Here is a 12,133-nt window from a genome sequence, read left to right as displayed (position 1 = left end):
GGATGCCCATAGCCCTCCAACCGTTGACTGGGAAGAGGAATACTCTACATCCAGTCTACAGCAACCCCAGGCTGGTAGAGACCTGCCTGGTATGAGACCTGACGATCCACCTTGACCGCGAAGGACCAGAACGTCATCAGGGCAGAACACTCCGTAACCCCGGACGACGCAGAGGCCCCAGTGCGGCCTCCACGCACTTGGTGAAGATGCGGGGAGCCAGAGAAAACCGAACGGCAGCCTCTGGTACTCATACGCTAACCCTGCAAAGGAAGCGTAGGTAAGCCCTAGGATGGAAGATCGGGGATGCGCATACGCATCCTACAGGTCTATGGAGGAGAACCAGACCCCCACCTGACAGTGTTCAACAGGTAGGAGACGATCCAAAAAATGCTGAACCTTCCCATGGGACAGGTCCAGCCTGGGTCTTACACCCCTCCCTCCCGACTTCTCGGGCTGAGAACACCGGGAGGAGAACGCCACGACGATGGCTTGCTTCGTCCACAGAGATTGGATCTCGTTGACCAGAGCTGTCCCTGCTGGAGACCCCGACAACAGGGTCTGTACCAAACCTGAAAACGGGTGGGGTTGTGAAAACACAAGTCCCCGTCTCACCGTTCTCTCCATCTACCTCGACATATGGTACTGCCGTAGTCATATGTGACGACACTCCCAACGCACCCGCCGTCACGTGGCGCAGGTCCGCCAGGAACTGTAGATAGTTGGCCCGGTCCCCCCCCTGTGCGTAGACAACCCCGGAACCGTGCGAGGAGCGCGTTCCGTGTCGGAACACCTGACCCTGACACACCCACGAGGCAATCGCACCCAAGGGGGAACCCCGACAGAAAGGGCCGATCTGATACGGGGGGCTTCCGATGAAAAAAAAAAACCCCACTGAACACCCCTCCAGAACATGCTGAAGGAGTTGTTCTGCAGCCGGACATGCAAGGTGTAAGGCCCCCATGGGTTCCTACACACCGTAGCCCTGCAGTGATATTACTACCACCCCAAACCATGTGAGCTGCGACCACTTGCCAATATTTCAGGAGTGGGAGGCACCAACATGATACCTGGCCTGGCGAAGGCGAGGCCGGGGAAGCCCGCACTGTGTGCCTCAAAAGGTTTCGAGCCCCCCTGCTGACAACACTTAAGTTGACAGACGTAACACCAGGCTCAACCAACACAGTTCAAGGTGTGGGAGCCGCTTGACAGCACAACATTCTCACGGACAGACCCAGGCTCAGCCATCAACTGGGTGTCAGCCCCTGTCCCCATGAGAAGCGAAAAAGGGGGGCCGCCCGCGCATCAACGAAGGCACGCGGCCCGCAGCCAAAGGAAACAATCAGAGCCCACTTCTTCCGCTGGTGTTGGGGAAGGGAGTGATCGGAGAGCGGGCTGCTCGCGGCAGGACGGTGACGGCTTGTTTGTTCAAGCCGAACCCATCCTACATGGCCGATCCCTCGGCCGCCAAGGCTGTCGGCCTTGTGGACACCTGTCGAATCAACGCCCAGGATACCTCTGGCGGGGGAAAAACATGGCCGCCTGTCGAGGGCCCCGTCATCGCCGCTGACGAGGCCGTGCTCTCTCTTCTTCTGGCTGCGCGGTGTGAGGCGGTGTAGGGCCTAGGACAATACCGCCCGCGCTCCAGCAGAAGACAAATCCCCTGCGGAGAGGGGAACCCTGAGCGGTTATAGCTTGCGGCTGGGTCAAAGCTAATAACGTCAACAACCTCGCGCGATGTGTCGACGTCGGCTGGCCCTCAAGGCCCCTCCACCAGACACCATTTTTTTAACAGAAAAAACAGCAATTCGAACACAGTTCTAATCGTTGCCAATTCCATACCGTGGCGGTACAAGCCTTAACAGCCCACCAGCCACTCGCCAGGCCGACCCACCCATGGTGTCGGCCAGGCGGGGCATTGTTTCAATATATCAAAAACAAAGGACTGACGTTAACATGGAGCACCAGTGGTGATTGCAAACAGCACCCTCCACTGTGGTGTGCACCATGAAAGGGTTAAATGAATAAAAGAGCTAAACCACAAAAAAAACTGTAGAATGAGCAAACCCATACACACAAAGTTTAAGGGGAGACGGACCAGACCCGTCTTCATTCAAAATATTCACAACAGAACACCAGCCCTAGTTTAGCCCATTTACCAAAAAAGGTAAACAAAGCCCCCCCCCGCACTACTCCCCCAGTATACCGATTGACCGTCAGTATGAATGGTTTGAGAGGAGAGAAAGCTGTAGACAGACCTTCTCATAGCAGAGTGACAAAACGAAACAATAGCCCCCTACACAGGGCCGCCCCAGGAGGTGGGGGGCCTCGCGTCTAAAAACGCACAGGGCCTCACATTTCTCCCAGGCGGCCCTGCCCTTATACTACTGCAGCCTAACGCCAGGCAATGTGGGACCCAAGACAACAATTGCCTGTGCACAGACACGCAACATGTTTATCATGGCGGCTGGACCCATAGCCCCACTACCCGACGCCAACCCAGATGGGAACACCGTTCAACAAACCCCGCCGGAACACAAGGTAAAATACCTGGCTAGGAACCTAGCCACGACCTACCCCGTTGTCAACCCATTTACCCGAAAAAGGTAAATAGAACTCAAAAAACCCCACAACAGCTACCGACTGACCTTCATTGATGAACCGGGCAAGAGGCGGGAGAGTGACAACATCTCACGGCGGAGACATTAAAACAGCATAGCAATTAGCAGTAGTAATAGCATGCGGCAGTAGCGATAGCATGTAGCATAGCTTTAGATGTTTTATCAGCACGCCCAAGACAGCTTGGAAACCGTTCCCTGCAGAGAACGTTCACCAAACCATCCTGCCCCCGGCGCCAACACACAACATGGTTGTGTTAACAAAACAAACCAGCATTACTAACACTAATACCCATGCCTGAAGACACAGGGCCTACCTGAGTACAAGCTGGCCCGACAGCCAGCCTTGTACAGCTGAACCTCGATGTGCAGTCATCAAACGAGGAACATCAACACAGGCCCGTCGTGTCGCCGAAAACATGCGTCGAAGATGCCAGGGGCCAGCAACCTCCGGTAAACTTCCAACATTATTAATCTTCCTTAATCTTTTCATTCCGCTAGTCTCGTATGGTGCACGCATCCAATACGCTGGGACGAAAACAGAGGAAGGGTGTTTCATGACCAGAGTCATGGTTATATGGGTGGTGCCACCATAAGGGGCGGGGCCCCATACAGGTGGGGTGCATGTGTTTTTATTCGTGGGAGATACATTAAGTATCACAGGAGATAGGAGTATCTCGTAAGGCTCAGAGCGGGACGCGATGCAAATACGATATATAACTGTATATATTTCTCGTTGCACTGTCTTGTACTGTGTAATGACAATAAAGTGAATCTAATCTATATGTTTAGTGTATATGTTTAGTGTATATATTATATTTAGTGTATATATTTAGTGTATATGTTTAGTGTATATATTTAGTGTATATGTTTAGTGTATATGTTTAGTGTATATGTTTGGACACAACACCTTCCGATTTGCTGCTGCATCTGACTGGAACACATTACATAACACCCTTAAACTCACTGCCCTCACATCGCTCACTGCTTTTAAACAAAATCTGCAACAGATCATAACCGACTGTTGCACCTGCTGACTGCCTCCCAATCGCACGCATAACCCTCAGACTATTCTCTCCTCCCCCTAAGTCCCCTCAGGGGGACCCTGATGTAAACAAGACGAAAGTCTTTCTCTGGTCTGCATCCCCTTAACAATTGTATGTATTGAGCTGTACTGTACTGTACCCATTCTGCAATCTGTTAATAAAGTTTTCAATCAATCAATCTCACCTACCTCCCTCCCTCTCCCCCTTTCTTCTCTCTCCCTCTGGTTCTCGCTCTCCCTCTGGTTCTCACTCTTCCTTTCTCTTTTTCCCTCTCTCCCTTTCATTCTCTCCCTTATTTATTGTTGTCCTTGTATACTATTGCTACTGTCATTTTGTATTTTATTTACTTGTATGCATGTACATAACCTTGTTTTTGTTACAGCCTCCCACCGCCCCTTCCCACAAAAGGCCTTTGCTTTTTGGACAAGCTGCTTTTGTATATAAGAATTTGTTCTTAATTGCTTGCCTGGATAAATAAAGGTTAAATAAAAAAATAAAAATATAAAAAAATATGTTTAGTGTGTATCTTTAGTGTATATGTTTAGTGTATATATTTACTGTATATATTTAATGTATGTACTTTAGTGTATATATTTAGTGTGCTGCAGGAACATCATACCACCAAATTGGCCTTTTACCATCACAGTAGGCTACTGCTACAATTTTCCTAAAGTCACAGTGTATGTTTGACTATATATGACTGTCATGGCACCAGCTCAGCATGTATTTGGGTGCAAAGTTGCAAATGTACTCTTAAAGAGTAAAATGTACACTGACATAATGTAGAGATGTAGCAATTGTTTGATGATCCTGGGACAAAGCCAACCCATTGGTATTGTGTAAAAATAAATAAATACAGGAGCATAAAATATTCCTTTATTGATCCCCTTGGGGAAATTCAGGCATCATAGCAGCATGGGGGAGGGGGGAGGGGAGGTAATAATAATAATACACTTTATTTGTATAGCACCTTTCATACAGAAACTGCAGCTCAAAGTGCTTCACAACAGAAAAAAGACAGGCATAAAATGAGCACATAAAGTGCAGACATATAAAATCACAGTTTTTCACATTAATTAATTATTAATTAGTGTTAATTAATTAATTAATTAATTAATTAATTATATTTGCCCTACAATAAATATAGTTACCATATACAGTATATATAATATAATAAACTAAAATGTAATCTAATATATATAATCTAAAAATACTAATATCATTATTATTATAAAAAAATTTGCTGTGAGGCGATTAAAAAAATTAATCTAATTAATTACAGGATTTGTAATTAATTAATCTAATTAATCGCATTTTAATCGCATACGCCTGATATTCTATATTCTATAATCATATTTCAAATTGCATTGGTCCAGATGGCAGAATTCAGCACTGTATGTATAAACCTTCTGTTTAATCATCTTCCATTTATTAATTTGCTTAGATTTTTCAGGTCTGGTACATTTTAGCATGGTGTTATTCACAGTCAAAGATAAAAAAAATTAAATAGAAATTGAATTGATATTTCATTTGGTTCATTACAATTTACTCAAGCCTAGTAACAGACACAGCATTTCTGACACTGGGAATACATTCCCTGAGATCCATAGATGTCCCTAGAATCAGATACCAAGAACATGCAAATGGTCATTTTGGTGATTGCCACTTGTCGTGCTTTTTATTTTAAATTGAAACATTGTAAACATCACGTAGCATCATGATGTTGTTATGGGCTGTTAATTAATGAAAGGTTGACCCTTTTGGAAATACGAGATGTTCACCCACCAACAGTGACCCTGAAGACTCTGGCAGGAGCACTCATTCAAGGGTACTATGACTATGCGTGCACCTCATGGTACCAAAGCACCTCAAAGGCGCTTAAAACAAAATTACAAACATCACAAAACAAACTGGTCAGACTACTACTTGACCTGAACCCCAGAACCCACCTCACCCCTGCCCACTTTGACAACCTAGGATGGCTTAGAGTAGACAACAGAGTACAGCAACTTGCAATGGGCCTGGTCTACAAGATACACTATACGACCGGGGTGCCCATGTACATGTCAAAATACTTCCCAAAGGTCAGTGAATACTACAACCACTACACCAGAGGAAGCTCAACAAATCATGTTAAACCCAGATTCGGCTCAAACAAGGGACTAAACACGTTTCGCAATTATGCCACAACAATGTGGAATGCCCTACCCAAAGATGTAAAGGAATGTGAATCCCTGCCCACATTCAAAACCGCTCTTAAAGAGCACCTACGGGAGGCTGCAATTTCGAAACTGGCCACCGTAAATGCCCAAAACCCCCACCACCTCCTAATAGACAGTCTCCTCCCCACCGCATGTATATATTCCCTCCCCGCCGTATGTATATTTCTCTCCCACCCATGCACCCACCCCCTCCTAATGTACAGTCCCCTCCCCATCATATGTATATACTCTGTCAGGATCTAGGGGTAACAGTACTGCATATTTGAATACCGTTTATGTCACAAATGTATCAGTACTAAATACCTATATGTCCCTATGCCATAAATGTCATGTATGTTGTGTATGTCATAAATGTCTATATGAAATGAAAATGGGGGACCCTGATGGAAACAAGACAAACGTCTTTCTCAGGTCTGCATCCCCTTAACAATTGTATGTATTGAGCCGTACTGTATTGTACCCATTCTGCAATCTGTTAAATAAAGTTTTCATTCATTCATTCATTCATATTATGTACAGTAGGCCTTGCACAGAATGTTTGTGTCGGTTCTCTTTCTTCCAATATGGCTGCAGCCTGCCTGTAACCATTGGCAACCATTTTATTTAATTTTTGTTTTTTTAAATGTGAGTATGAGTGTAACTGAGGGGTACAATTCCCTGACTGTATTAATCAAGTATTGGTATCATTAAACCACTACCATGTTATGTACATTACTGGCCACACCGTACACAAGTATATCAGATTAGAACACTTCCACAATGAAACGGTTTCCACACAAATACTCGTTTAGAATATTTATTACATCAAAGGAATATTAGATTACATTACTTAGATCAATTTGGATGCGCTTATAAGGCAAAGAATGTGCGTAGGCAAGTCAATACTGAATATTAGGAATTATCTAGGGAATAATGGTAGGGGAGTTACTACCGGTTGTAAGCCAGCAGGGGGAGGCAATGCTCTATACAAAGTCAATGGTTCCACAGGGACGATACAAGCCCTGCTCGGGGGACGATCTTACTCCCTGGAGCAGCGGATGAGAACGGCAGCTGGTCCCAGTGCGCGCCGCACAGATGAAGCCGCGGAGTCTCTGCTCCAACAGAGACGGGCTCGAGTGATGTCCTCACGGGCATGTGTAGATCCCACAGCAGTGGGTGTAGACGGTTCTCTGCTCCAGCAGCTTGGTGAAGAATGAAGAATAATAATAGTAATCCTGCCGGAAAGTGGCTCTGCAATCACCGGTGTAGGTATCCTCCGTGGTGCGCGGTGGTCCACGGTTGAACTTGACGTTACTATCCTATTAGCACGCGGCAATAAGTGCTCTATGTAGACACACAATTACCCACTTCACGTGGTCTTTGACTCGTAATGAAGGCTCTTACTAGTAAGGAGCGAACGATACGTTGAACAAACGTAGTAGGATAAACACGACTCTATTTGGGGCAATACGAGCCCTACTCTGCCCACGTTGCGTAGTGGGGAGAGACGTCACTTGGATAACTGGAACTGAACGAGACTGAACGGGACAAGGGACTTCACGTGTTCGCCTGCGCCATATTTATATGTACGGTGGACAAGTAGTGCCGCTCTGCTTTCGGTAGCCGTATTCCTGCGCGGAGCTGGGGCTAGTAAGGGCATGTCTCGTCGGTAGCTTTCAAGTCGGCTCTAGGGGGTAAGTCACTGGCGCCTGGTGGCACGCCCAATAGGAGAACGAAATATTATGGGCTATAGTAACTACTAGGTTAAAGGGACATTCCGTGTATATGTACAAAGAATACACAAGGGATATCAAACGATATACAAATATTATGCAATATATATCAATCAATAAATACATATATTCGGTTTAATCTGACCCTTTGTAACAATGAGTATAGGTAAAACATTGGAAGAGCAATGATATCACCGTTCCAGTGACAAGAGACCAAATTATTACATTTCTGTTGATACATTTTAGCATCAGCACATAGGCCTTACTCACCTGCACATAGCAAACGGTGCCTCCTCCAACATGGAGGACCAATGGGCCTTCCAAACGTTTTGTGAAAGGCCTTTGTTGCTGTATTATGGTTTGTTTTGACCGTTGCCCGTACACACTCTTCTCTTCCCTCACCAGAAGTCGTTTGATTGCAGACTGTACACGCCCACCATGGATGACTATGAGGTATGTGCTTTCTCTTAGCATATATTCAGAATGTGGACGTCATCCATGTGATTACTGATGGTAATTGTTATTTGTTATTGTTGGGAGTTTTTGAGGGAGTGTATCCCATTGCTGGCTTTATTGTACACGATAAGTTTATTTGAAAAAAAAATAAACAATTCATAAAAAATTATTAAAAGTACATTTAAATGTATGCAGGACTTTTGATACAATATTTTGTGACAAACACGCATTGACCATATTCACACGGGTGGGAACAAGGTGGGAATCCCAACCTGAGTGTGACATAAGAGTAAAAAGGCCGCCGTGTGAATATGATCAATTGAGATTGGACGAGAGACGTTCCATGAGTGCTTATAGGTTAAAGGGAGGGATAAGTGGCAACCAGCGCCATCTAGTGTTTGTGTTTCCCATAGGGAGACATTTTAATTATTGATAAAAAATCTGTGAAAGCATGAACTTTCATGAATCATTTTTGCAACAGAATTAGCGCATATGTTGTGGATAAGATTCTAGAAAATAGGAATATTCTGCTGAATAATATGACTGTAGAGATCCTCTTGATTGAGTTCAATGCTATTTTAGATTACCGTATATATTATTTTATCAAACAGTTACATTGGAAAAACTAAATGGAGGCATTTAAGTAGATGTCATTTTATGTAGAAATAATGATTTCCCCCACAATTGTCTGCAGAATTAATTAGCTGTAAAAATGTTTTATAATAATAATAATTATTATTATCTTCATGGTGTGTGTTTATGGTGTTGTGTCTTCATGGTGTTGTGTCTTCAACATGGTGTTGTGTCTTCATGGTGTTGTGTCTTCATGGTGTTGTGTTGTGTCTTCATGGTGTTGTGTCTTCATGGTGTTGTGTCTTCATGGTGTTGTGTCTTCATGGTGTTGTGTCTTCATGGTGTTGTGTCTTCATGGTGTTGTGTGTCTTCATGGTGTTGTGTCTTCATGGTGTTGTGTCTTCATGGTGTTGTGTCTTCATGGTGTTGTGTCTTCATGGTGTTGTGTCTTCATGGTGTTGTGTCTGCATGGTGTTGTGTCTTCATGGTGTTGTGTCTTCATGGTGTTGTGTCTTCATGGTGTTGTGTCTTCATGGTGTTGTGTCTTCATGGTGTTGTGTCTTTATGGTGTTGTGTCTTCATGGTGTTGTGTCTTCATGGTGTTGTGTCTTCATGGTGTTGTGTCTTCATGGTGTTGTGTCTTCATGGTGTTGTGTCTTCATGGTGTTGTGTCTTCATCATGGTGTTGTGTCTTCATGGTGTTGTGTCATCATGGTGTTGTGTCTTCATGGTGTTGTGTCTTCATGGTGTTGTGTGTCTTTATGGTGTTGTGTCTTCATGGTGTTGTGTCTTCATGGTGTTGTGTGTCTGCATGGTGTTGTGTCTTCATGGTGTTGTGTCTTCATGGTGTTGTGTGTCTTCATGGTGTTGTGTCTTTATGGTGTTGTGTCTTCATGGTGTTGTGTGTCTTCATGGTGTTGTGTCTTCATGGTGTTGTGTGTCTTCATGGTGTTGTGTCTTCATGGTGTTGTGTCTTCATGGTGTTGTGTGTCTTCATGGTGTTGTGTCTTCATGGTGTTGTGTGTCTTCATGGTGTTGTATCTTCATGGTGTTGTGTCTTCATGGTGTTGTGTGTCTTCATGGTGTTGTGTCTTCATGATGTTATATCTGTCTCTCCAGCAGAAATGCCCCGGGAAAACTTTGAGCTGTTTTGCTAAGGAAGCCAATGTCCTCACCATGGAGTGGACTAACAGGACTTCATTACCCAGCGTGCCCTTACCCAAGAGGCTCATAAAGCTCATCACAGCACAGGTGAGACACTTTTAGTCAAATCAAATCAAATCTAATTTATTTGTAAGGCCCGACAACACACGTTAATGTCCCCATGGGCTGGACAAGTCAAGAAGAAACATCACAATAAATCAAGAACAAAACAAAAACATCATAAAGTCATGGTAGAATAGTAGAATAGTCATGGTGGTTTGATAACAGAGAATAACTTTTAGTCATGGTACAGTAGTTTGATAACAGAGAGTAACTTTTTGTCATGGTAGTTTGATAACAGAGAGTGACTTTTAGTCATGGTAGTTTGATAACAGAGAATAACTTGTAGTCATGGTAGTTTGATAACAGAAAGTAATTTTTAGTCATGGTAGTTTAAAGAGATTTAATTTATTGTCTCTGTAGTAGAATAGTTCAATATATTGGTTGTCTCTGGAAGACTTTAAAAATGTCCAAGGCACATTGTTCCATAGTAGAGCCTTAATTATGACAAGGCTAAAAACAACAATTGAAAGAATTCCATACCGGTAGGTTATGTCTATAACCTAGTTATATGAGTACTGGCTGAGCGTCCCGCTCTTAAGCCTATCGAGATACACCTCATCTCATGTACCTATTGTACTCCATCACGAATAAAAAACACGTACACCCACACCTGCCGGGTCCCGCCTCTATGGAGGCGCAGCCTATAAGACAGTAGCCATGGTCACCAATACACTCTTCCTCACCAAAATCCCGTTCCAGTAAAAGACCCCACAAGGGGACTCAGGGCCGCTTAAGAGCGGGACGCTCAGCCAGTACTCATATAACTAGGTTATAGACATAACCTACCGTTATATATCGTACTTGGCTTATCGCATCCCGCTCTTAAGCCTATCGAGATATGGGTTAGAGCGGACGCGAGGCCCGACAGATGCACCCCCTGAGGACCCGTAAGCCCACATCAAGGGGTTCGGGGAGCCCCGTCACCCCATCCTTCCTAATGAAGGGGGGGCGCAGTCAACTCCACCTGAGTGCGAGCAAGAGGGAACTAGAACCCCTTGAACACACAGCACAGGCGGAACCACGTGTGACCTACACACTGTGGCCCATACCCACACACTCCTGCTACCCTACCAAAGGACGGGAAGCAGGAAAGGCCACAGACCCCAGAACCGCCTGGGAGACAGAACCCCCGGTCATGTCCATGAGGTAAAACCTTACAAAGGGGCCCGGGGAGGACCATGAAGCTGCAGCACAGATGTCCTCCACCAAGGCCCCACCCAGGAGAGCGGCAGAGGCAGCCACCCCACGAGTGGAGTGCGCCCTGATGCCCCCAGGGGGATCCTGCCCAGCCAACGTGTAGCAGAGGGCAATGCCCTCGCACAACCAATGGGACAGGCGCTGTTTCGACAGTGCCTTACCGGTACGAGAACCACCGTGACAGACAAAAAGCTGATCGGTAACCCTGAGGTCCTGAGTACGGCTGAGGTAAATTCCCAAAGCACGGACCGGACATGACAGGTGAAGGCCCGCATCTAACTCACTAGTGTGAGGAGGAGGACGAAACGCCTGAACCACAATATCCCGGGAGCGGAAGGAACTCCGGATATTCTTAGGCATGAAAGCAGGATTAGGTCGCAGAGTGGCACCGCAATCGGCCCGAAACGACAGGCACTCTGGACGTACCGAAAGAGCACAGAGCTCACTCACGCGTTTAGCGGAAGTGATAGCCAGCAGGAACGCGGTCTTGAAAGACAGCTGTTCCAACGGCGCCTGCTCGAGCGGCTCAAACGGGGCCAAGGACAACCGACCCAGGACCAATTGAAGATCCCAAGTCGGAGCCAAAGAGCGTTGCACCGGCTTAACGCGTCGAGCGCCAAGCAGGAAACGCTTCACAAGAGGGTGGCTGAACAAGACATCCCCCTCAATTCCCTCATGATAGGAGGATATAGCCGCCGCAGATACCCTCACCGTCGAAGCCGACAGTCTACCAAGAAGAGACTGGAGATAACTCAGGACAGCATACAGGGGGCAGGAGACTGGGTCCCGGCCCCCCGCCTTACACCACTCTTGGAACATACGCCATCTGCCCGCGTAAAGCGCGACAGTGGAGGGAGCATGTGCATTCCGGATGGTATCAACCACAGAAGGGTCCATCCTCTCCAGACTCACCCTCCCACCAGCCACACCAACAGTCGTTGGCCCAACATGGGTACTGGAACAGTGCCCCGTTGTGCTGTGAGAGGGCCGTCGCCGACCAAGGAATGACCCAAGGAGGAGCGACCAGAAGCTGGATCAAGACCGGG

The 12,133-nt window shown here is 46.1% G+C and overlaps 1 protein-coding gene across 3 annotated transcripts in view; it reads left to right on the top strand.

Moving 5' to 3' along the window:
• The window catches only part of il15l (interleukin 15, like), a 153,618-nt gene that overhangs the window by 108,523 nt on the left and 32,962 nt on the right, over positions 1–12,133 (top strand). For 2 of the 3 annotated variants that reach the window (XM_084314347.1, XM_084314348.1), the window contains exons 3-4: positions 8,001–8,048; positions 9,744–9,875. In XM_084314347.1, coding sequence (XP_084170473.1) covers positions 8,001–8,048; positions 9,744–9,875 — 180 coding nt within the window. The remainder of the gene's footprint in view (positions 1–8,000; positions 8,049–9,743; positions 9,876–12,133) is intronic. The other variant, XM_084314349.1, reaches the window with a different exon arrangement.

This window comes from Notolepis coatsorum, assembly GCF_963971535.1.
Source record: "Notolepis coatsorum genome assembly, chromosome: 1".
In the NCBI taxonomy this organism is placed as follows: Eukaryota; Metazoa; Chordata; class Actinopteri; order Aulopiformes; family Paralepididae; genus Notolepis; species Notolepis coatsorum.
This window is presented reverse-complemented; position numbering and strand designations above follow the sequence as displayed.